The sequence below is a fragment of the Bos taurus genome, chromosome 23 (assembly GCF_002263795.3).
Source record: "Bos taurus isolate L1 Dominette 01449 registration number 42190680 breed Hereford chromosome 23, ARS-UCD2.0, whole genome shotgun sequence".
NCBI classification, from domain to species: domain Eukaryota; kingdom Metazoa; phylum Chordata; class Mammalia; order Artiodactyla; family Bovidae; genus Bos; species Bos taurus.
Genome location: NC_037350.1, coordinates 13846219 through 13872413, shown reverse-complemented (window position 1 = coordinate 13872413; position 26195 = coordinate 13846219). Strand labels below are relative to the sequence as shown.

The window sequence follows — 26195 nt, the reverse complement described above, 5'->3', positions numbered from 1 at the left end:
TCACCCTGCTTATTTAACTTATATGCAGAGTACATCATGAGAAACACTGGGCTGGAAGAAGCACAAGCTGGAATCAAGATTGCCGGGAGAAATATCAATAACCTCAGATATGCAGATGACACCACCCTTATGGCAGAAAGTGAAGAGGAACTCAAAAGCCTCTTGATGAAGGTGTAAGAGGAGAGTGAAAAAGTTGGCTTAAAACTCAACATTCAGAAAACGAAGATCATGGCATCCGGTCCCATCACTTCATGGGAAATAGATGGGGAAACAGTGGAAACAGTGTCAGACTTTATTTTTCTGGGCTCCAAAATCACTGCAGATGGTGACTGCAGCCATGAAATTAAAAGAGGCCTACTCCTTGGAAGAAAAGTTATTACCAACCTAGATAGGATATTCAAGAGCCGAGACATTACTTTGCCAACAAAGGTCCGCCAGTCAAGGCTATGGTTTTTCCTGTGGTCATGTATGGATGTGAGAGTTGGACTGTGAAGAAGGCTGAGCGCCGAAGAATTGATGCTTTTGAACTGTGGTGTTGGAGAAGACTCTTGAGAGTCCCTTGGACTGCAAGGAGATCCAACCAGTCCATTCTGAAGGAGATCAGCCCCGGGATTTCTTTGGAAGGAATGATGCTAAAGCTGAAACTCCAATACTTTGGCCACCTCATGCGAAGAGTTGACTCATTGGAAAAGACTCTGATGCTGGGAGGGATTGGGGGCAGGAGGAGAAGGGGACGACAGAGGATGAGATGGCTGGATGGCATCACTGACTTGATGGACGTGAGTCTGAGTGAACTCCCGGAGTTGGTGATGGACAGGGAGGCCTGGCATGCTGCGATTCATGGGGTCGCAGAGTCAGACAGGACTGAGCGACTGAACTGAACTGAACTGATAATACATACCATAATAGGTTAAAGGATTTATGACAAAGGAAGAAATAAAAGCCTAAAAATTTCAGGAAAAGAGAGAACATTTGGTTGAGTATGTGTTTAGGGCTTAGGGCACTGTTGAGATTAGTGAAATGGAATTTCTTCTGTGTCTGAGCATGGATGACCTTTAAATCAGCAGAGATGGGCAGAGGTGCATAGGTAGGAAAGCACAGTTGAGGAAATGGCCAATAATCCTGTGTCAGGGAATGCAGGACATACTTTGGGGAGAAATGGCTGATAAAGCCAGAAATATGGTGAGGGAAAAGCCTACAGCTATTACTCATTCATGTCTTTTTTCCTCAGATCTTTTTATGTAAAATGTTGATATTTTGTTTTTATGTGTGTGGGTTTTTTGTTTTTTTTTTTTTTTTTTTTGCATTCTGACTTTTTGAGATATTGCATTAAAACATTATCTTGAAAATCTACTTTTTTGGCACCTCCTTAAATTTCATTCACCTGGCCCTAAAGCACTTAGGTCGTGGTATGTGACTGGCACAAAGTCCAGAGCTGCCAGTAGGAAAAGACTCAGGATCATTGGCTGAGTTTGAACCTGGTGTTTTCCAAGTCCTCCCTAGATAGAACACAACCTGCCAGGGAAAAGGAGCGGCCGGAGTGGACTACAACTCCCAGAAAGCCGCGCGGCACAGCGCCCACGTCGATTGGCTGCTCGGGCCCCGCCCCCTCCCGGGCCCCGCCTCCGCCTCGAGGACCCGGGGCGGCGAGTCCAGGGCTAGCGTTCTCCCGAATCGGCTACCCTGTAGGATCTTGCACAGCCGGCAGGCTTCAATGGCGGCCCAGCCAGTGTCCCGGGTGGTGCGGCGGGTCCTGAGAGCCGGTGTCCGGAGCTGCAGCTCGGGGGCTCCGGTGACGCAGCCATGCCCTGGGGAGCCTGTCGTGGAGGTGAGCCCGTTCGCATCCACACTTTTCCTGGGGGAGGCAGTGGCCAGGCAGCTAGCTGCCCAGAAGCACCCCGGCCCCTCCGCGGCAGCTGCTTCTGAAAGTGGTGTCCGCTCCTGGGAGGGACCCCCCTCGGCGCTTAATTAGGCGCACAGGGAGAGGTGTGGAAAGATGTTCTCTAGATCGACCGCCCAGTCCCACCTGGAATCCCAGCTGGGGGTGGCGGGGTGGGGGTGCTCCCTGGGGTCTGACTCAAAAGCTTCCCTGCCCACCCGGCCAGGCAACCTCCTTCCAGGTCTAAGTGACTCCCAGAGATGGGGGAGCAGGCGGGCAGGACTCTGGGACCAGTGCAATGTTATTAGCACCCCTCTCAGTCCTGCCTCACACCCTTAAACAGCTTCTTCCTTAAACAGTTTCCTCACTGTACCCCTGGGGTAGGTTATCTGTGTGATCAGGTGCTTTTGTGACACCTACTTCATAATGTGACACTGACTAAAAATGTCACTTTGTAGTCACCTGGCTGTGTGACCCGTCCTTCACTGGCTGTTTGTGTTTCATCTTCATTTCCCTTAGGAGGGTTCAGCCTGATTCTGGAGCAGAGTGGAGCCCAGAACCTGGGCTCTTGCAAGTTTGGGAATCTGCTTTCTCTTTAGGGTTAGGATAGCGCCCCCCGCCCTGAGTCCTTAACAGCATCTCTCAGAGGGATTTTTGGTGTGACAGGTTTTCAATTTGTTTTGCCCATCTTGTCAGGGTATCATTTTGGGAGAAGCATCTCTTTTTATTTGGTGAAACCTTTTCTGGGTCCATTTGGTCATTCCTTTCCCACCACCTGGCGCAGGACTTCAGGTTCAGGGGCTCAGCAGGTCAACAGATTGAGCACCTGCTGTTGCTCAGTCAGGAGGAGGGTCTCAGGCTAAATTGCTTTCCCCAATTCTGACCTCCCTCCTCACCCTCAGGATCCTTGGATAAGTAATTCGCATTGCTGGGAGGTGAAGAAGTGTGTCCAAATTCTTGAACTCTGAACGTCATGGAGGGGAAAATGGGAAAACCAAGATGGCTGAGAGATCTTTAAAGAATTTAGGAAAAGGGGAAGTTTCTTCTCCCCACCCCGAGCCCCTAACTTACTTTGTACTTTTCAGCCTGTGCTAAGCGGCTTCATTTATGGTCTCACTGAGGCCTCACAGTAAACCACCTGAGGTGAGTAGAGTTTGTATCTTCAGGTGAGGGAGCCCATGGAAGTGAACTTCCCTGGACCCCCCTGAGCTGTAAAGTAAGTGAGCAGGAGCGCAAACTCTCGCACCTGTGCTCCGGCTTCTTGTCTTCAGGGAGGATGAGGGAGGCCACTCCTGCCCTTTCCTTTACACTGTGAGGGCGGAGGTATCATTAGCAGGTAGGAAGGTGGACTTGAGCAGAATGCCTCAATTTTAATCCCAGCCCTGCCGCTTATGAGGTGTGTGAATGTCAGCAAGTCCCTTCACCGCTCAGTGCCTCAGTCTTCTCTGTGAACTGGGAATAACAGTGTCTACTTCTTAGGGTGATTATAGAGATTAAAGGAATTAATGTAATATATATATATATACACACTTGAAAAGTCTGGCCCATGTACATGCTGTGCATGAGTATCTCAGGTTTGTCTTAATTATCCTTGCCACCATTGTCACATGCTGTGTCCCATAAGTTTCCCCGCCCCAACCCTGGACGTCTCCCAGCAGGGTTATCCTCCGCAGATGGGTTGCTCCCCTGTGTTTCTAGGTATGGTGCTTACCTGGTGCTCTGCCGTCGGTGGCATCAGCAGATATTTGGGGCCGTTTGAAACAGACCCGGTGAGGTAGCACACGACAGAGCGCTGGACAGGACGCCCCAAGTTTTCACACTTGCTGCGCCCCCAGTGTGATGCGGCTCCTGGGTCTACGGCTTCCCCTCTTTTCATGTCTTCAAGACCAGGGGGTGGCCAGCCCATCTGTACGCAGTTGAGGGAGGGCATAGAATGTCCTTCGGAGAGTCTCAGAGGTGAGCGAGTCTTGGAGACAGCTGTGTTCTGCCCATCCGCTGAGCTTGCCAGTTGGTGGGAGCAAGGGTGGGGGCTCCTGGAATCCCCGTCCTCCCTTCCCTTCCAGCAGGGGGCCTTTTCCCCACACCACCGTGCCCTGGAGTGCCCTGGAGGTCTGGTTTGGGATGGGAGGTGCTGGGAGAGACAAGGGGAAGCCAGGAGGTGTTGTCCGTTTGTCAGGGTGTGGGCTTGTCTGTTCGTCAGTCAGCGTGTTGGCGGGAGAGCGAAGTGAGGTGTGGGGAGGGAGCTGGCTGCGAGGCTGGTGGAAGGGGGCCTTGGGCTGGGTCCACTTGAGGTGGCTCTCCAAGTGGACAGGGGAGGTGAGTGGGTACACAGGGAGGTAGGTAGGGGAGACGGAGCTCCCTGCCAGCCTAGTTGGCACAGTCAGGACAGAGGGCTTCCCACAGTTGCAAGCGCTACAGCCCTTTTTCTTTGTCTCAGGCTCCGGGCAGGCTTCGTTGGGGTGACGTGGGGCTGGCCTCAGGTCCCGGGAGTGCTGCCTTGGTCCAGGGGAGAGGCTGACTCTGTGTCAGCAGCACCTAGTTATTCGGGGGGCCGGGAAGAGCACGTGTCGGAGAGGTTTCTGCAGGGAGGGACTGCGTACATGAGGAGGATGGCCGGGCCAGGCCTGGGGCAGTCACCCTCGGGAGGAAAGCAGACTTTTCAGGAGGGCTGTCTGAACGTCCAACCTGCCCAGCTCCTCAGAGGCCTGTGTTTCAGTGACATACGACTATCCTTACATGTGTGAAGACCTCAGACTTAGGGTGGGGCTGGAGGGAGAGTGGAGGTCAAGGCCCGGGGCTGGGCACTTTGCCCAGGTCCCCTCATTTAATAGAGATGAATTTTGGACATCCCTGGGTATAGTTCGTCCCAAAGAGGGTGTAAATGGGCCAGTGCTATTTGGGTTTGGCCTGTCTCTTTGTCCCCCAGCTCCTCTGGTATCTACACTGCAGAGCAATTTGGAGGTTGGCCTTTATCAGTCAAACCAAAGGCCCGATGTTAATGGATACCAGGGAAGGCACTTGGAGGGCAGGTCCCTCCCTAAACTGACTCCTTCCTACTACCCTTCCCCACCTCACCCAGTCTGCACTGGTAGGAGACGAGGTGTAACCAGTAGCATGTGGTTGGCTGTCTTGTGCCCAGTTAATCGCACTGGTGTCCATGGTCCCTGGGTGGCTCAGACCCTGCTTGTCCTGCTTTGAGTGGTGTGAGGGCAGGTCTGGAAACCCCAGCCTTGGGTCCTCTGCCATTAAGTAGGGCTTTGCAAGACTAGGGAAGCTGACATGAGTGGGAAAACTAGTCCTAGTGTATACAACTAGTGCCCCTCCATGGATATATGGTGACTGGATATTTCTGAGTAGGAGTTAGATGAAGTGAATGGGAGCAGTCTCTTCCTGAACCCCTACTGTGTGCCAGGAGCTCCTCCGGTTGACTTAGGTAGGATTATTGTCCATACTTTATGGACGAGGAAGCTAAAGCTGAAAGAGTAGTAGGCAACCAGGCCTGTCGTTCAGGTTTACCCGCCTCCAAAGCCAATGCTCAGAACTGCAATCCCCCGGATTAACATGGCACCGAATTCTGGTGTGGCTGGGCCAGTGGTTCTCAACCTGGGCTGCAGAGAAGAATAGGAAGACTACAAACAAAGCCAGGGCCCCAACTCAGAGCAGCTGAGACAGAATCTGTGGTCTGGGGCTCTGGTCTCAGTACTGCTAAGAAGTTCTTCAGGTTATTTTCATGTGTAACAAGAGTTAAGAGTCACTGTTAGAGGCTAAACCATTTTTTTTTTTTTTTTAATTTGGAGAAGGGCATGGCAACCCACTCCAGTATTCTTGCCTGGAGAATCCCGCAGACAGAGGAGCCTGGCAGGCTACAGTCCATGGGGTCACAAAGAGTTGGACATGACCAAGCAACTAACACACACATTGTTGCTTTACGATGTTGTACAACAAAGTGAATTAGCTGTATGTATACATTTACCCTTTCCCTCTTGGCCCTCCGTGGGGTTAAAGCATTTTGACAGTAGAGACCAGCCTAGAAATGAATGGCTACCCCAGTGTAACTGGGTTTCACACACACTGCCTTTCTCTCTGAATTGGGGATCTGCCTGTCTGTCCATTGACACAGGTGTTTCGACACCTGCTATGACTCGGGAACGTTGAGTCAGGCAGGGAGACTTCCCACCCCAGGCGGGGCCTGGGGAGTCTGCGAAGCCAAGGGTGCTCTGCTTGTGACATGTCGTAGCCTCTCCTGGGCAAGAGGCTTCACTGTCTAATCTGCCCGGTAATTCCTCCTGGATTCCAATCTCCTTTGACTGGTGCTAATATTTTTTTCCCTCCAAGGGGGTTTAAAGGAAAAGGGGAAAAAAAAAAAAGGGAAGAATGAAAGTAGGACATGCAGTGTTGGAGGAGAGGGGAGGCAGGGATGAGGCGTGTTAATATCCAAGTGATGAGTTTGCAGCCCTGGCAGGGAGAGGGAGACGAGAGATGTGTTTTGTGTGTGTTTAGGAGGCTGCCTCAGGTACTGGCTGTATGATCTGAATGAATGTAGAGAAGGTGACTCTTGGTTTCAAAAATGAAATCAGGCCTGCCCCACCCTTGGCCAGAACAGAGGGCCTAATTCCCTGCTGGGTTGCTCCATTCCACATCTGCTCTCCGGTTTCTGCTGAGTCACGAGCCTCTGTCTTCTCACTGACTCCCATTCGGGGTTTCATTTGGGTTCCTCCCTCACCCAGCCGCCTCCCCCAGGGTGTTCAGATTAGGGTGAGGAGGGCATCTTGGCGAGTGGGAGGAGGGGCCCTGGAGTGATTAACCAGTTACTCAGTTGTGAATAGCTGTGGATTCCGGGGTGTCTGGGCTCCTGGACTCTGGTGGCCAGTGAGGGTGGGACTCTTGATTCTGCGGTGTGTCCCTGCCCCACCCCCAAGGGCATGGGGGAAGTGGGGAAGTGGAAAGGCAGTGGGTGAGTGGGGAGGGAGGAGGGAGCATTCTTGTGATTATTTCAGACTGCAATTCAGGGAAGTGACGGCTACTTTCTGGTCCCTGGACCATGGGAAGAGTTTCTTAGATGATTGAGAAACCGGTCCTGGAGTGAGCAGAGTGAGGTCAGTTTTACGGACCCAGGAAAAGCCTGAAGCACCCCCTGCTCTCTCTCTCTCTCACCCCTTCTGCCTCTTGAGTCAATCTGGCCCTTGACCTTGGCTGTACATTAGAATCGCACCGAGAGATGAAAAACGCAAGCACCTGGGGATCTGAATTCAACTGGTCTCCATGGGAATGTTCTTCAACTCCCCTGCTGCTGCTGCTAAGTCGCTTCAGTCGTGTCCGACTCCGTGCGACCCCATAGATGGCAGCCCACCAGGCTCCCCCGTCCCTGGGATTCTCCAGGCAAGAACACTGGAGTGGGTTGCCATTTCCTCCTCCAATGCATGAAAAGTGAAAGTGAAGTCGCTCAGTCGTGTCTGACTCTTAGCGACCCCATGGACTGCAGCCTACCAGGCTCCTCTATTCATGGGACCCTCCAGGCAAGAGTACTGGAGTGAGGTGCCATTGCCTTCTCCCCAGATGGTTCTAACATGCAGCCAGGGCTGGGGAGGTCCCTGAAGTAAATGTTTCTCTTTCCTGGACTGCAGGAGACCCAGAGACCTGCTTTCTTTCTTTTTTAAACATTTTTAAAAATTTTTTTTATTGGAATATAGTTGATTTACAATGTGCTGCACAGCAAAGTGAGTCACTTAGACCTACATCCACTCTTTTTTAGATTCTTTTCCTGTATAGGCCATGCCAGAGTACCGAGTGGAGTTCCCTATGCTATACAGTAGGTCTTTATTAGCAGTGTGTGTACAGGCTTCCCGGTGGCTCTGTGGTAAAAGAATCCGCCTGCTGATGCAGAAGATGCGAGTTGGATCCCTGGATCAGGAAGATCCCCTGAGGAAGGAAATGGCAGCTCGATTGTGCATTCTTGCCTGGAAAACCCCATGGACAGAGAGAGGAGCCTGGCAGGCTACAGTCCATGGAATCGAAGAGAGTCAGACATGACTTAGCAACTGAGCACTCAGCACCCAAGTGTGTATATGTCAGTCCCCCTTTATAAGTCTTCCAATTTATCCCTTTCTCCCTTGGCAACCATAAGATCGTTTTCTACATCTGTACCTTTTTTTTCCTATTTTGTAAGTAAGTTCATTTGTACCTTTTTTTTTTGGATTCCACGTGGAATTGATACGGTATTTTTCCTTCTCTGCCTGACTTCACTCAGTATGACAGTCTCGAGGTCTATCCATGTTGCTACAAATGGCATTATTTGGTCTTTTTTATGGCTGAATCATCTTCCATTGGGTATAAGTACCACATCTTCTTTAGCCATTCCAGAGGCCTGCTTTATTAGGTTATAAGATGGTGATAATCTGGGGTGTTTCTCTGCCAGCATCCTGGCTAACCCCCTCTTTTACAGCAGGACACTTTTAGCCCACAACTGTCCTTGTTTTATAGTTGGGAGAGCAGACCAAGAGGAGTCAGAGAACTTTGCTAGACTGTCAGGGTACACAGAACCCGGAAACAGGGGTTCTTGCCCCCAGTCCAGAGCTCTATCTGTAGACCTCACAGATGACCACCACCACGGTCATGATTCCTTTGTTCTAAAGACTCTAGAGAAATGACTTCTCCCTGCCCTATATTCCATCCTGTGTACCTTCTTGGACACACCCTATGCAAGTAGGGGAAAGACTACAGAACTTAGAAGACCGGGATTTGAGTCCTGGTTCCACCAGGGGTGTTCGTGGGCCCCATCCGAGCACTGGTTATAATAATCCTTTCAGGTGTGGGGATGGAGCAGGGAACGTTCTTTGGAAACCTCAAGATGCCTTGCAGATGTTATTTCTGTGGGGCAGTTATCATCAACATCGGTCATGACCCAGGGTTGTGCTCTAAAGCAGGGGTCCCCAACCTTTTTGCCACCAGGGACCAATTTCTTGGAAGACAGTTTTCCACAAACTAGGGCTGGGGTTGGGGGTATGGTTTCGGGATGACTCAAGTGCATGACATTTCCCGTGCACTTTATTTCTAATCTAATGCTGCCACTGATCTTATAGGAGGTACCGGTCCACAGCCTGGGCTTCGCGGACCCCTGCTCTAAAGGGACGGGGGAGAGAGAGCAGATGATCTCAGACTTGGGAAAGGGGGACGGAGGCTGGCTGCTTCCTTTCTCTCCCCCAGGATGCGTTTGCGCCTTGTGAGAAGGCTCCAGCAATCCCCTCCCCATTATACCCCAAAGTGCGGGTCCTTAATCCTTTCTTCTGGCAGTGGGTGGGTGAAGGGTAAGGACGGACATAATCTGGGCATGGGGTTAGCATGGTGGCCATCCCGCACCTCCATCCTCCCTTCCTGGGGGCTGGTGTCCTCATTCCCTCTGTGGGTCCCCCTGGTTGTACTGTCCTTACCCTAGGCCTTCTACAGGAGGGGAGCCCCCCGTCGTAGGTGTACCCACCCTGGCTGGCTACGGCCCCCAGCTTCTCCTGCGGGTGTAGTCTGTTGGGTCCCCCTGGGCAGTGGGGAGGCAGCTTGTGTGACCCCATCTGCCACAAGGAGTAATCGCTTTGAGCTCAAGGTAAGGAGGGCTTCCCTTGTGGCTCAGCTGGTAAAGAATCTGCCTGCAATGTGGGAGACCTGGGTTTGATCCCTACGTTGGGAAGATACCCTGGAGAAGGGAAAGGCTACCCACTCCAGTATTCTGGCCTGGAGAATTCCTTAGACTGTATAGTCCATGGGGTCGCAAAGAGTCAGACCCGACTGAGCGACTTTCACTTTCAAGGTAAGGAAGGGGAAGCCTGAGTTGGAGAAGTGGTTCCATGTTCCAGGCCACTGGCCCTCATAGCTGCCTGCTCCTTCCTCCTCGTTTCTGGACATGTTTCTTGGGTGCCAAGAGGCACATGCCCTCCTGGTGACCTGTCCAAAAGATGCTAGGGATGGCTGTTCCAGGATGGGCGTCCTTTGAGGGAGGCGTGACAGGGAGGAGGTGGGGGCTGGGTGGGGTCTAGTGCCCTTTGCCCTGCCCTGATGCCCAGGCAGATGCACCCCGGCAGAGACCCTGCACCCTCAGGGCTGAGTATGGGGCTTGGAGGGGCAGGTCCTTCCTTCTAGACCTGTCTCTCATCCTGTGAATGAAGGGAGACTTCCAGACCCCCACAACCGTGGAGCCCACATATGGATGGAGAGGCAGTGTGTGCAGGTGTCAGAGGGGAGGGGAGGGTGGTTGACGGGGGTGGGCATCGTGTCCCGGAGGTGGGTTCTCCCCGCACCTGCCCCCAGCCCGTGGTCCCTCCCACCCCACTGCAGGTGCTGTCCAGGCCGAGGCCGTTCCTGGGGGAGCACGCCGCCCCCTTCTCCGCCTTCCTCACCGACAGCTTCGGCCGGCACCACAGCTATCTGCGGATCTCCCTCACCGAGAGGTGCAACCTCAGATGTAAGTCACCCCCGGGGCCCTCTCTGGGCACCGGTCCCTCTGCTGCAGTGACCCCTGCAATCGCCCCCGGTCCAGGAATCCTCCTCCCCATTCCTCTTTCTAGAAAACTCCACCCAGCCTTCTTCCTTGCTTGTCAAGTGGGGTTCAGGGGCAAGGTGGGGATCAAGAGTGAGTTTTGTGGTCCTGGGAGCTGGGTTCTCCTTGGAATCAGGCTGGAGAACAGAATTGCTGTTGGATTCAGGGTCGAGGCTGACCCGGGACCTACCACGGGCTCGGGACTCTTCCTCCCTCCCTCCTAATTCCCCAAGGTCTGCACAGTGCAGGACATGGCATGGGGCCCGCCGGGCACTGTAAACAGGTGAAACAGGCTGGTGCCCACAGCCAGCACTGCCGGGTATAAAAAAACACTCCAGTTTCATGAGACAGGTCGTCTGGGGCCAGGCTGGTACACGGTCCTCATTGCATAACATTGCATAACATCGTACAGAGAGCTCTGGGCGGGTCCGCTGCTGGAGGGACTTCCACAGTGTGCGCGTCTGTCTGTCTTGCCTTTCTTCCATCTTTCCTCTCTTCCTCCCTTCCTCTCACTGTAACTCACGGTGAGAAATGTGTTTACTTCATGGCCCAATAAATACATGTCTGTGTAGTAAATGTTCAACCTAACAATACTTACCCCGTGCAGTACTGATGTTCTGATGTTCTTGCCTAATCTGTTCCATCTTGAAAGACCAATTCTAGACCCTTCCCTAATCCGCCCCACTCCCTGGCAGGTCCTGGCCACTAGTGCTGTTGAACCTGTCCCACGGGAACTGAAGGGAGGAAATGGTGCCCCACTCACCAGCCAGGGCTCGCCTCGTTGTCCTCTTTTGCTGCCTTGCCCTGGACAGGCGGTACCTCAGTCTTCCGGTCTGTGAAATGGGACTGGTGTTTGGTCACCTGAAGGACTGTAGCCTGGGTGTGAGAACACGTGTTGCCACAGAGGAGAGTGGCTTTGCCCAGGGCAGGGAGCACCTCCTGGCCTCCTGCACCTCAGGACACACAGAGGTGGGGCTCACTGCTTGTCACAACCAGATGCGGTGAAGGGACTGAATGATGGCAGGAGGGGTGGGCCCAGGGCCCTGGCCTTCTTCGCAGACCCCACCCAGCGGCCCCTCACAGAGGAGGCAGTCTCGGCCTGCCCCTGCCCCCAGCCAGGCTGCCCTGGCCGCTCATTTCTCATCTTTAACCCACTGAGGGACATCACGGCCAGATGGGGAGGGGTGTTAAATTTTATAGAAGAGGAAGGTGAGCCTCAGAGAGAATCTGGCCTAGGGTTTGTGCCACCTCAGACTTGGCCGGGTCTCTCCTCCTAGCTGGGTTGGGGTTCCAGAGAAACTTACAGCATGGTGGGTGAGTTGGGGACTGGAGGCCTCCCGGTCTAACCGCCTCGGTCACTTCCTTCCTCCATGTCCCCTCCCTTCCCTCAGGTCAATACTGCATGCCTGAGGAGGGGGTCCCTCTGACCCCCAAGGCTGACCTGCTGACCACAGAGGAAATCCTGACCCTGGCCCGGCTCTTTGTGAAAGAAGGTGTGGACAAGATCCGGCTCACGGGTGGGGAGCCGCTCATCCGGCCGGACGTGGTGGACATCGTGGGTGAGTTGACCAGAGTTATCACCGCCTCTCCCAGGTCCTGCTCCATCCAGCTTGACTTGAGTACAAATATCAGAAGCCAACACTCCCTTGGGATGTTATGTTCAAAGAGTCCTGCCACCCTCTGAAAACAGGCACCATCGTTATTCTCATTTTTGTTAAGAAATGAGGCACAGAGAAGTTGGAGAACTCGCCCAAGGTCACAAAGCTAGTAAGTGCCAGAGCACAGTGGTTTGACGTCAGATTTAGACTAAAGTCCTCCCCTAGGCTTGGAGGCCCACGTGACCTGGTTCCATCATCCGCAGAGACCTCTCTCCTGCCGCTCCCCCCCCATCCTCCCCCGCATTCACGCCACCAGGCCTTTCCACGTGCCACTGCCCTCGCTAGGAGCAGAGGGCTGCCAGACTGCCTTGTTCAGGGCCCTGCCCCGGTATCATCTCCTTAGGGGAGGCCTCCTTGACCTAAAGTCCCTCCCCACATACACGCCCCCAGCTATTTTGTCTCCCGGGAGTTGGCAAGATATAGTCCAGGGCCACCACCGGCCTGCGTGTAGCCTGTAAGCTAAGAATAGTTTCTCTGTTTCTAAATGTGATTGAAAAAGAAAATCAAAAGAATAACCTCTGTGGCATGTGAAAATTATATGACATTTTAAATTCACCGTCCATTAATAAAGTTTTATTGTGATGTAACCACACCTACTCATTTACGTATCTCCCACGTCCAGTACTCGTGCCTGGAATATCCCATGGACGGAGGAGCCTGGTGGGCTGCAGTCCATGGGGTCGCTACCAGTCAGACACGACTGAGCGACTTCACTTTCACTTTTTACTTTCATGCGTTGGAGAAGGAAATGGCAACCCACTCCAGTGTTCTTGCCTGGAGAATCCCAGGGACGGGGGAGCCTGGTGGGCTGCCGTCTATGGGGCCGCACAGAGTCGGACACGACTGGAGTGACTTAGCAGCAGTATGTTGCAGAGCTGAGGCGTTGCCGCAAAGACCATGTGGCTGGCAAAGCTGAAAATATTTACTCTTTGGTCTTTCCGACAGAAAAGATGTGGCGACCCTGCTCTACCACGTTATGTTGTTTGGTTAGTTTTTGTCTTCTCATTAACTAGCATGAAAGCTCTCAGGGATCTGGGTGAATTCTGTTCATAGCTGTGTTTCGAGCACCTAGGAAAGTGCCTGGCACACGGCCGGTGCTCCCTGGTGTTTGCTGAATGAATGAAGGTGGTTCAAAATGCAGTCTCTGAAGCATGACGCGCCCTTGTGGGGATCTCAGCTGCACCTGTATACTGCTGTTACAGTAGTGTATCTCGGGCAACTTTTAAAGTCCATCCTAAGCCTTCCAATGAAGAGGGTAACCTACCTTACAGGCTGGACCTGGGGAAGAGATAAGAAGGAAATGTCCAGCAAGTGGCAAGTGCTGTGTGTGGGGTGGGCCCTGCCGTATGCTGGTTCTAAGCCCTGAGGTCAGGCAGGGACTGTGAGTGTGTGCTTATAGAAGATGAAGTCAGAGGAAAATAAGGTTTCATTTTCTTGATTGCTGAGGCCCTCGCCTCCGCTGCTCAGGGTGGGACCCCCCCACCCCCACCCCCACCACCACCCCCACCCCCACAGGGCTTCAGCTGTCTGCCTCATTTGCTGGTTCAATGCATGTTCTCTCAAGTGTCTGCTTGTGTCCTTGGCACTGTGTTGGGGTCAAAGGGAAGTGATCGCAGGCCCCACCTTCAAGGATCCCAGCCCATTGGTGGGAGTAGTTCCTGAAGACTGCCATCTGACACGGAGTTCAGCTGCGGTGGGGGCTCTGAGAAGGGGTCCAGGGACCCCTGCCAGCTCTCCCTCCCTCCTGCCCTGTGGCCAGCTCCCTGCAACCCCCACTGGTCACTTGACCTGGAATCCTGGCATCCTTCCTGGGCTGCACACGCTGGCCAAGGGGAGTTGACTTAACCCGCCCTGTTCCAGGCCGTTCCTCAGGGCCTGATGGGCAGACCGGGTTCCAGGAAGGGGCCAGATCTGGCTGGCTGCCCTTGGTCAGGGCACAACCTCTGCTCTCTGTCTGGGGCCTGTGGGTGAGCCAGGGGGTGGGGATCACTGCTGGTTAGAGAGGGCTGGCTGAGCACAGTCAGGGGGACACAGAGCTCTCCTTGCATAGGAGGAGGCCAGGGAGCCTGGAGAGGTGGCAGCTGCATTCCTGCTCTGGGCTCTTCCACCCCCTCGCCGTGTTGAACTTGGGCAGGTTCCTGCCCCACCCTGGGCTCAGTGTCATGATCTACACAGCGGTTGCTTCACGTGCTCTCCTGCTCTGATGGCCCTGGGTTATTGGTCCTGGCTTTGTAGTGTGGAGATAGTCGAGGGTTGATCACCACATAGATGGTGGTTTGGACAAGGAACCGGCTACTGTGACCTACTTGGAATGATTGATCTCTTTCTTCAATGGTGTGTATTGGGGCGGGGCAGGGGGGACTGTACCACCCCCCAGCTCTCCCCCAACCCTCCGCCAGTGTTCTGAGACAATGGCGGTCACAGGGCCTTGAATTCCTGTGCTGCTGTTTGCTGCCGCTTTGACATCTCCCAGCCCAGCTCCTTTGATTGGCAGAGGTACTTCTTCAGAGAAAAACTGCCCTGCAGGGCAGGGTAAGTGGGGCTAGTGAGGAAGAAGGGCTAGAGGGAGGGGAGGGGGCAGCAGGCAGAGCTGAGATGTTCACAAGCACTTGTCCCCCACCCTCCAGATGAGAGTTTTGAGAGACCCCATCCAGGGGGCAGATGAAGGGGTTGTGGGTTTCACTGAGTCAGCAGTCTTGGTCTCTCTGGGTGCCTGCATGCGGCTGTCAGCCCTGGGGCTGGTGCTGCAGAACTCCCCCTGAGAAGACAGCTCAGCTCGGGAGCCCTCCAACAATCCTGAGCTGATCCTGCACTGCTCCTCCTGGCTTGTATGTGAGCAAGTTCCTTCCTTCTTGTCATAGATTTAGGGCAGTGCTGTCCCATAGAACTTCCCAGGATGATGAAAACATTCTATGTATTATCTGATACAGTAGGCAGCCTTGGGCTTCAGATGCTGCTACTGTGACCGAGAAACTGAATTTGTAACTTTATTACAGTTTCACTGATGTAAATGGCCATGTGTGGTTAGCAGCTGCCACGTTGGATGGTGATGGTTTGCGATTTTCGAAAAAAAGGAAGCATCAAGTAGGCACACCTTACTTGATGATGCTTCGCTTTACTGTACTTCACAGATACTGCATTTTTCTACACATGGAAGGTTTGTGGCAACCCTACATTGAGCAAGTCTATTGGTGACATTTTTCCAACAGCATTCGCTCACTGTGTCACATTTTATTCTCACATTTCCAACTCTTTTTTTGTTGTACATTTGTTATGGTGATCTGTGATCAGTTATTTTTTTTTAATATTTATTTATTTGGCTGTACCAGGTCTTAGTTGCGGCATTCCAGATCTTCAATCTTTGTTACTGCATGTGAGATCTTAGTTCCCTGACCTGAACCTGGACCCCCTGCCTTGGGAGCTTGAAGTCTTAGCCCCTGGGCTTCCAGGGAAATCCCATGTGATCGGTTATTTTAGATGTTACTACTGCAACTCCCTGAAGGCTTAATAGTAGTAATTTTTAGCAATAAAGTATTTTTTAATTCAAGTATGTACATTTGCTTAGACTAATGCTATTGTGCACTTAACGAACCACAGGACAGTGTAAACATAATTTTTTTTTTTTTTAACTGCACTGGGAATTGGTTGCTCTGAACAGGCTTTCTCTGGTTGTGGCCAGTGGGGGCCACTCCTGGTGTTGCGGTGCATGGGTTTCTTATTGCAGCGGCTTCTCTTATTGCAGAGCACGGACTGTGGGTGCTTGGACTCAGTAGTTGTGCTGCTCCGTGGCATGTGGGATCTTTCCAGACCAGGGATAGAACCCATGTCCCCAGCATTGGCAGATGGATTCTTAATCACTGGACCACCAGGGAAGTCCAACATAACTTTTACATGCACTGGAAAACCAGGAGACTCTGTGTGACTTGCTTTATTGTGATCCTTGCCTTAGTTCAGTGGCCTGGAATCAAGGCCACAGTATCCCCGAGGTATGCCTGTGAACACACAGGTCCTGCGATAGTGTTGGCAATGTTTGCGGGCCACTTGTTTTGGCTTCTGACTTCAAGACTGACTTGTCGCTGTCAGATGACAGCTTAGCTGGAGAATCGCTCAGTCCTGCAGGCTTTCCCTGTTTGGTTTTGTTCTTCCGTCCTCCGTTCTGCTCTTCCATTACGTTGAAGAAATGAAACGTGGAGCATCCAGGTCCCAAAGCTTAGAGCCCCTAGTAAGAGGCCTGATGCAATGAAGAGGCATGAAAGATTTTTGAAACGGGGTGAAGTTTTTTTAATTTATTTTTGATGGACTCTAGTTACATAGAATTTTAGAGTAAATCCTAACCCTGGGTTCATTAAATAATCTCATCATTGATCCATGCATGGCCTTTTTCACTTTATTTATACAAATGTATTTACATATTTTGATAATGCTATGAATTCCTAAGGAAACCCACTACCTCATCAATTTTTTGTGTGTGAAGAATCAGAACCCTGGAAAAAACCTTTGACTGCCTCTGTGGACTTCACTACCTTGTATTTCTCCTTCCTAAGAAAACACTTTTATGCCTTGTTTATCCTTCCTTTGCTTTTTAAGAATGAGATAGTGTTCCTGGATTTTTAAGCACTGTGCTTAAAAAAAAGGGGGGGGTGAGGAACATCTCAACAGAATTTTCCAGGGAACGTGGTATTATTTTAGGCAGTATTCTTTTGACGCAACTGAAATTCACAGATGTCACCCTGAGTTGCAGTTCGTTTCTTTCACTTCCGTCTCCTGTTCCATTACGTCAATATACCACACTTCCTGTTCGTGAACGTTTGGGTTCTTTCCAGTTTCTTGATTTTATAAACAGTGCTGCTTGAAACACTTGTATTCTCATTCAAGATGCAACTGCATCTTGGTGTACACTTTCTCTAGGAAAGGAGTTGCCAGGGTATGGAATATGTGAATATTTAACCTCGCAAACAATTTGGCATTGTCTTACAGAGTTTGTACAACTTTACACTCTCCCTAGCAGTACGTAAGTGTCTTTTGGATCCTTCCCAACATTCAGTATTATCATTCTGGACTTTTTCCAGTGGACTGTGTATAAAATGCCATGTTATTGTGGTCTTGCTTCGTACTTCCCTGTTTAGAATGAGGTCAGGTGTCTTGTCACGTGTTTATTAGCTATATATATATTTATTTATTTTCCTGTGTCATACCAGATCAATTCATGTGCTCATTTTTCTGTTTGGTTTTTCATATTGGTATGGTCCAAGTTCTTGAGATATGTTGCAAATATCTTCTCCCAGTTTGAAAAAACAAGCCATACTTTGTGTAACAACTTGTTTGATCAGTAGTAGTTCTTGAATTTATTAGTTCTGTCTTTTACGGTTAGTGCTTTTTGTACTTAATGAAACGCGTCACTCAAGGTCAGAATAATGCCTCTGGTTTTACTGAAACATTTGAAGTTTCGTTTTTGCATTTAAGTCCTTAGTTAATCTGGGGGTAACTTCGAGGAATCCAGTTTCATTCTTTTTCACGTGAATAGTCACTTTTTCTCATTCCATCTATTGAATAATTCCTACTTCCTCCATAAATCAGCTATGTGTGCATTGGTCTGTTTTGAGTTCATTTTATTATATTTAGTTTGTCTATCTGTACACCAGTATCACACAGTCTTAATCTCTATGGCTTCATAAGTTCATTATCTGATAAGGGAAATCCGTTTTAATCTTCAACAGTGCTTTAGCTAGCTATACCAAGCTTTGTCCATGAGAATTTTAGAATCTGATTACCACGTTCCCTGGAAAATTCTGTTGGGATGTTCCTCACCCCCCCTCTTTTTTTTTAATTGTGTTTAAATGCACATAACAGAAAATTTATCATCACCACCATCTATTCCTATTCTCTTGTACATCTGAAATTCTACTCCTATTAAACAGTGACTCCCCATTATCTTCTTCCCCAGCCCCTGGCAACCACCGTTATACTTTCTGTCTTTATGGTGTGGGATGCTCTAAGACCCATCGCAGGAAAGCTACGACAAACCTAGACAGTGTGTTGAAAGGCGGAGACGTTACTCTGCCGACAAAGGTCCATATAGTCAAGCTGTGGTCTTCCCAGTGGTCACGTACGGTTGTGAGAGCTGGACTGTAAAGAAGGCAAAAAGCTGAAGAATTGATGCCTCAAACTGTGGTGCTGGAGAAGACTCCTGAAAGTCCCTTGGACAGCAAGGAGATCAAACCAGTCAATCTTAAAGGAGATCAACTCTGAATATTCACTGGAAGGACTGATGCTGAACCTGAAGCTCCAGTATTTTCGTTATCTGATGCAGACAGACAACTCTTTGGGAAAGTCCCTGATGCTGGGAAAGATTGAGGGCAGAAGGAGAAGGAGGGTGTCAGAGGATGAGATGGCTAGATGGCATCACCGATGCAACGGGCATGAACTTGGGTAAACTTTGGGAGATGGTGGGAGACAGGGAGGCCTGGCATGCTGCAGTCTATGGGGTTACAGAGTCAGACACGACTGGGAAACTGAATAAGAACCTCATAGAAGTGAAATCCTATAGTATTTGGGTTTTTGTGTGTGTGTGTGTGTGTGATTAGCTTATTTCATTTAGCAAAGGTCCTCAAGATTCATTCATGTTGTAGCATATTGAAGAATTTCCTGTCTTTTTAAGGTTAAATAATATTCCACTGGATGAATGTGCTACATTTTGGTAATTCATTCATTGATCAACTTGGGTTGCTTCCATGTTTTAGCTATTGTGAATAATGCTGCTGTGATTAGGGATGTACAGATATCTCTTTGAGACTCTACTTTGAATTCTTTTGGGCGTATACCCAGAAGTGGAATTGCTGGGTCATGTGGTAATTCTGTTTTTAATTTTCTGAGGAAGTTCAGCACTGTTTGTAGGGGAGTCAGCTTCCCTGTCGGAGAAGGCAGTGGCACCCCACTCCAGTACTCTTGCCTGGAAAATCCCATGGACGGACGAGCCTGGTGGGCTGTAGTCCGTGGGGTCGCTAAGAGTCGGACACGACTGAGCGACTTCACTTTCACTTTTCACTTTCATGCATTGGAGGAGGAAATGGCAACCCACTCCAGTGTTCTTGCCTGGAGAATCCTAGGGACAGAGGAGCCTGTTGGGCTACGATCTATGGGGTCACACAGAGTCGGACATGACTGAAGCGACTTAGCAGCAGCAGCAGCAGCTTCCCATTTGGCACTAGTGGTAAAAAAAAAAAAAACAACAAAAAACAACCTGCCTGTTAATGCAGGAGATACAAGAGATGAGGACTTTAATTCATAGTTTTATTAAAGTATAATTTATATGGCCAGAGAGTCTTATCTGTATGAAACTTATCCTTTCAAATTTATTGAGGATTGCTTTATGACCTAGTATTTTGGCAATTTTTATAATTTTTTTTAATTCTTGAGCAGCTTATCCTTTAATTATTACATGAAAAAAAAATCTATGTTTATTGGACCCAGCTGGTTAATTTTCTTGCCTAAACCTTTGGTTATGTCAGTCTCTGCTGACTTTCCATCTGCTTGGCCTGCCAACAATAAATAAGTGGGTGGATTTGTTGGTTTCTCTCAGAGGTCCTATTGCTTTTTATTTTATCTATAGTTGAGGTGATTTTATTAGGTTCATATGTGGTTAGAATTGTTATGTCTTCTTCATAAATTGGATCTTTTATCACTAAGTAGTAGGTCTCTTTCCATAATGATATTTTTGGTCTTAAGGTTTCTGTATTTGATTTTACTAAAGCTATATCAGCTTGCTTTTAGCTTTCATAAGATTATTTTATCTGTTTTCATCTACTCATTTTTAACTGCTGTGTGCTCTTATTCTTTCGGTATGTCTCTCACAATAGCACACAGCTATTACTTTGATCAAATTTGACAATCTTTGACTTCTAACGGGCAAGTTTATTCTAGTTGCCTTTGTTGTAATTATTGAGATAGTTGGACTCATTTCAACAGTTTTTAAAAATCTGTTGTACTTTTTTGTGTTTTTTCCTCCTTTTTGTTTTTTAAATAAATGATCCCCTGCTTTTCTTCCAAACAAGGCAAAAGCTTTAGCACACTCTTAGGCCTTTGATTTTTGTTTTCAACCTTCCCCACTGTTATTGTTGGTGTTTTCTAGAATTTTACTTTCAGGTTATTACGAATAGTCTGCCCCTCTGTATCTCTTGTAAGCACCCTCTCTTTCTTTTTAAGATAACTTTACCAAGATATTTGATCCTGTGTAAATGCACATTTCTTGCAGTAGCTCTTGGATTTGTTTCTCTCCTATATGAATGTTTTTGTGGTGGTTTCTAATGGTGACTCCACTATTGACCGTGAATCCAATTAAATCTGACGTGCCAGGTAGTGTTTATAAAGTTTTAAAGCAGTTCAGTTCAGGTCAGTCACTCAGTCGTATCTGACTCTTTGCGACCCCACAGACTGCAGCACGCCAGGCCTCCCTGTCCATCACCAACTCCCAGAGTTTACTCAAACTCATGTCCATTGAGTCGGTGATGCCATCCAACCATCTCATGCTCTGTCGTCCCCTTCTCCTCCCACCTTCAGTCTTTCCCAGCATCAGGGTCTTTTCAAATGAGTTAGTTCTTCACATCAGGTGGCCCAAAGTATTGGAGTTTCAGCTTCAACATCAGTCCTTCCAATGAATGTTCAGGACTGATTTGCTTTAGGATGGACTGGTTGGATATCCTTGTAGACCAAGGGACTCTCAGGAGTTTTCTCCAACACCACCGTTTTATAGTATTAAAGTAGTAATTTTATAATATTATTTGAATGCATATACAATTTTGTGTTCAAGGTTCGTTCCTTCATTATGTTAGGAATGTCACTGTATTGTCTCCTTAATCAATCTGGCTATTGGGAGAAGTCTTACGTCAGTCTGGTTTTTGCTGTTGGTGATATGCTCTTCTTCTCTGGATCGAGTGTTGTCTTTGTTGTCTAATTTCCTTAAATTTTACCTAATATGTCTAGGATAAGCTTTTCCTCATCTATCCTGTTGGCATTCAATGAAATTTTCCTGATATAGGGAAATTTTTTTTCCATTATTCTATTCCTTCCTTCTCCCAAGTTTATTTATTTTTTCTTGGACCTCTATTTGGATGTGACCCATCTACTTAGATCCTCCACTGTTCTTAAATTATATTTTGGTGTCTTGTTCTCTTCTTTTTGCTAGAAGAGCCCTTTAGTCTTACCCTCCAGCTCATCGATTTCTCCTGTGTGGATGTTACCATTTATCTTTTTGTGTTATTTATTTCACAATAATGTTTTTAGCTACTGCTTTCCCTTGTTCCCTTTTGCCATGAAAAATTTTGTTTCATTTTGTTAACGTCCTCTGGTATTTGTTTTGTTGTATTTATATTTCTCTTACAGTCTTGGTCTGTTTGATCTTTTTTTTTTTTTCTATTGATATGAGTGGAGGGTTGGGGTTTTTTGGTTTGTTTTTGTTCGGGGAGGCACTAGATGTACTTCTCAAGGGTCTCCTTAATTTAGCCAGTAAATTTCCTGCACTGAGGATATGAGCTATTCTGTATGACACTACTTAACGGGAAAAGGTTCAAGGCCAGATCGTAGTCTTTGATAGGCCCAGAGAGCTCAAGTTGCCAGAATATCACAGTTATTCACTCATGTTTATAATCTTCCTCACCAGGGACCAGCCTAACCCTAAACCCTAACCCAAAATAAGTCTCTGGCGTTCTCACTAAGTAAGGTCTTGATATTGTCTCTACTCGGGTCACTGACACTGCCTAGGATAGTGGCCTGACTCTTTTCTAAAGACACTGATGCTGTCCTAACTCACTCCCTGTCACTGGTCATAACTATAGCCTTGATGCTTTTCCCAACAAAGGCCCTGACAATGTCCCTAAGAGCCTCAAATGCCCCTCACTATCCCCCTAATCCTGTCCCTAACTAAGCCCCTGATGCTGCCCTAACTAACAATCTGCCTCTTACTAGGGCCCTCAAGTTATCTCCAACAGAGGCCCAAATACTGTCCCTAACTAAGGCCCTGAGGCTGGCCCTAACTAGTGTCCTGACTATGGCTCTAACTAATGCCCTGACGCTGGCCCTAACTGAGGCCCCGAGGCCCTTCCTAACTAAGGATGCTAACATCAGACTGCAGGTTGTGTACTGTGAAATTCTAGGAGATGCTATCCACCTAGAGCATGATGAGAACGGCAGCTCCTGGAGTGATATAATCCTGGAGTGATGTAATATGGTGGTCCAGCAGGCCTTCTGCCCTTGGGGAGAAGCAGGTTGGAAGGAAGCAATGACCCTCAGTGGGCGCTGGAGGAGGGAAGTGGAGGAATGGATGCCTGAGGCCAGACAGTCCCCCACTGTGGTCTTCAACTCCCAGCAGGACATTAACAGCTTCCCGCCCCCACCCCCCAACACCTGACCTCTAGTGAATTCCTAAGCTGGTTCTCTGGTGCTTCTATCACCAGATTGTTCAGTAAGGGGACAAGCAGTTATCATACTGAGTCATCAGTGCCTAAGGGCAGCGAGAAAGCTTATCTGCCCACCACCCACCCCCTCTGGCTTTCTCTTAACTGCTTTCCTTCGCCAGTCCCCTTCAGCTCCACACTCCCTTCCCCGTACTAGCTCAAAAGGGACTGTCCGTCATCCTGTGAGTTTCTCAAGATTGTCTTTTTTTTTTTTTTTTTCTTTTAAGTTCCTAGATTTCTGTGTTTCTTCAGGGTTGATTTGTTGAAGGGAGCCAAGAACTGCTACTAATTTTTTCACATTGGCAGAGTCCCCAGAGTAAAGGTCTTCTCTTTGTTTCTAAAACAACAACGTTTATTTTTACACTTTCATTTTCTTATTGCAAAAGTAATACATGTTTATTTCAGATAAGCAAAAATAATATCACTGCTGCCCAACTGAAACTGCTGTCAACATTTTGGTTTGGCAACCCTCCTGTCTTTTTCTCTTCTCGCCCTAATTTTTAACCTGCCCTCTGGACTTTGTGTATTTCCCAACATCCTGACATATTTTGCTACAAAGTCACTTTTAGTTGCGTGATATTCCATCATCTAGACAAAGCATAATTTACCAGTTGTCTGTTTTTGACCGTCTGGATGCTTTCCTACTTCCCTTTGTTATGTATTGCTCGTTGATCAATACATATTTGTCGATGAATATTGTTCACATCCATGATTATTGGGGTTTTTTTTTTTTTTAGTTTTTTGGTTTTATTTAGATTCCATGTTTAAGTGAGATTATGTGGTATTTGCTTCTCTGTCTGACTTATTTTCATTTAACATGATGCTCTCAGGGTCCATCCATGTTGTTACAAATGGCCAGATTTCCTTCTTTTTATGGCTGAATGATATTCCATTCTGTGTGTGTATACCACATTTTAATTATCCATTTATCCATGAATGGACAAGTCTGGGTTATTATAAATAATGCTACAGTGAACATAGGGTACATATATCTTTTCAAGGTAATGTTTTCACTTTCTTTGGATAAATACCCAGAAGTGAAATTGCTGATCCTAGGGTAGATCTATTTTTAAATTTTTAAAGAATCTTTGCGTTGTTTTCCATAGGGGCTGCAGCAATTTACATTCCTACCAGCAATGCATAGGGGTGCCCTTTTCGCCACATCCTTGCCAACACTTGTTATTTCTTGTCTTCTTGATCATAGCCGTTCTAACAAATGTGAAGTGATATCATTGTGACTTTGATTTGTATTTCCTTGATGATTATTAACGTTGAGCACCTCTTCATGTATCTGTTGGCCATCTGTAGATCTTCTTTGGGAAAAAATGTCTGTTCAGATCCTCTGCCCAGTTTTTAATCAGGTGGCTGTTTTTGTTTTTTTGATGCTGAGGTGTATGAGTCCTTTGTATATTTTGGATGTTAACCCTTCATCATGTGTATCATTTGCAGATATCCTCTGCAGTTCAGTAGGCAGACTTAAGTCCACCATTCCCTTTGCTGTGTGCAGACATGTTCCTTGGATGTAGTCCCACTTACTTATTTCTGTTTCTGTTGCCTTTGCTTTTGATGTCTAATCCAAAAAAGTCATCACCAAGATCAGTGTCAAAGTAAGCCCCTTGGACTCACTCCCTGTTTCCTCTTAGGAGTCCTATGGTTTCTCATCAAGATTTAATCCATTTTGAACTGAGTTTGATTTTTGTGTATGGCATAATAGGATGGTCCAGTTTCATTCCTCCGCACTTGGCTATATAGTTTTCCCTGTCCTTTCCTCATTGTGTATTTCTGGCATCCTTGTTGTAAATTAGTTGACTGCACATGCATGGGTTTCTCTCTGGACTCTGTTCTGTTCCATTGAACCATGTAGCTTTGTTTATTTATTTGGCTGCTCTGGGTCTTAGTTGCAGCATGCGGAATCTTTAGTTGCGGTATGTGGAATCTAGTTCCCCGACCTGGGATTGAACCCAGGTCCCCTTCATTGGGAGTGTGGAGTCTTAGCCACTGGACCACCAAGGGAATCCCTCACGGGTCTTTTTTTTTTTAATGCCAATATTATACCATTTTGATTGTTACAGCTTTGTAATATAGTTTGAAATCAGTTTGATGCTTCAAGCCTTGTTCTCCTTTCTCAAAATTGCTTTGACTGTTGAGATTCTTCTGTGGTACCATACATATTTTAAGATTGTTTGCTCTCTTTCTGTGAAAAATACCATTGGAATTTTGATAGAGATTGCATTGAAGCTGGAGATTGCTTTGGGTTAGGATGGCGCATTTTAGCAACGTCGATTCTTTAACCCCGGAGCAGAGAGTATCTTTCTGTTTATTTGCGTGGTCTTCAGTCTCTTTCTTCTGTGTGTTGTAGTTTTCAGTCTCTTCTGACTATCTGCGGCTACTCAGGGTTGCCCCCACCCCCTTCAGCTGGCTCAAGTGCTGCAGCCTTAGGGTAAAGGTTGCTGCCATCCCCGTGCTGGTGGGGATGGTAGGGCGACCAGCACACCCAACGTATCCGTATGCAGTTCTCTAGAAGGCAGCCTCCCTGCCACGCGCAGGGCCCCCGCTTCTGCTCCTTGTCCAGGTGCCTGCTAAGCTTCGTGCAGGCTAGCTTCCCTCCCACTTTGTACAGAACCTCCTCCTCTGTGCTCTTTGGGCTCTGGTCCCTTAATCCTTCTGGTCCCATCTGCACTCTAGCAAAGGGAGCACTTGGTGTTTGATCTTTTGGTTGCTTTTTTAGATCATTGTTTTTATCCTTGTTTCTTGTTAAGCTAAACCTGGTCAGTAGTAGTACACACAGAGCCCGTTTTCTATCCATCTTGCAGAGTTTCTCCTTTCAGCCCTTCTCCCGGCCTCACCAAGAACAAGCAGGCTGATACCCCTCCCTGTTGTCTCTCCAGCCCAGCTCCGCCAGCTGGAAGGCCTGAGGACCATTGGCATCACCACCAACGGCATCAACCTAGCCCGGCTGCTACCTCAGCTCCAGAAAGCTGGTCTCAGCGCCATCAACATCAGCCTGGACACGCTGGTACCAGCCAAGTTTGAGTTCATCGTCCGCAGGAAAGGTGATCAGATGGGGTTCACGGTGGAGGGTGACCTTCCCAGGCCCTCGTAGCAGGGGAGCCGTGGCGAGTGCGAGGGGCCTGGTCTCTCCCTCTCTGTGTCTGGGCTCTCGCGAAGCCTAGACGTTTATTCCTCCCTCCTTACTCTTGCTACGTGTCCCTTTTCTCTGTGGCCACCCCCTTGAGGACATTTTGGGGTCAGATGCTAATGAACCGTGGTGACCAGCCTTCCCTCTGCCCTGCCCAGCACGGAGAGGGTTCCCAGAACACAGGACATTCCATTTTAAAACCAAGACAGTCCCTGGGACGCTGGGACAAGTTGTTTACCCTGTAGTGAGGTCTGAGGAAGTGTGGGGCAGCCTGGGGGTGGAAGCCATCATCCTAGATGCCAGGGACAGGGCCAGTGCTGCCAGGTGGGGGGTCCCCCAGCACCCAGGGGTGCTCGCTGGGCCCCTCCTGATGTAGCAAGCCTCTTCCTTCACCCCCTGCAACCAGCACATCCACGGCCGCCTCCTGCCAGGCTCCACCAGGGAGGGGCCGAGCTCTGGGTCTCACTGGACTGGCACCCGCTGTTCATGAGCCCTGGGTTGGGTGGGAGGTTCTGTAGAGGGTCGGACGCCCTTTGATTTGGGAAGG

At 48.8% G+C, this 26195-nt stretch overlaps 1 protein-coding gene across 4 annotated transcripts in view; it reads left to right on the top strand.

The window, feature by feature from the left end:
* Nucleotides 1-1660: 1660 nt before the first annotated feature.
* MOCS1 (molybdenum cofactor synthesis 1) overlaps nucleotides 1661-26195 on the top strand; it is a 34503-nt gene continuing 9968 nt past the window's right edge. The window contains exons 1-4 of one of the 4 annotated variants that reach the window (XM_005223366.5): nucleotides 1661-1828; nucleotides 10202-10328; nucleotides 11795-11962; nucleotides 25398-25562. In XM_005223366.5, the coding sequence (XP_005223423.1) occupies nucleotides 1715-1828; nucleotides 10202-10328; nucleotides 11795-11962; nucleotides 25398-25562 (574 nt within the window). In that variant the 5' untranslated portion in view covers nucleotides 1661-1714. 4 annotated transcript variants of the gene reach the window in all.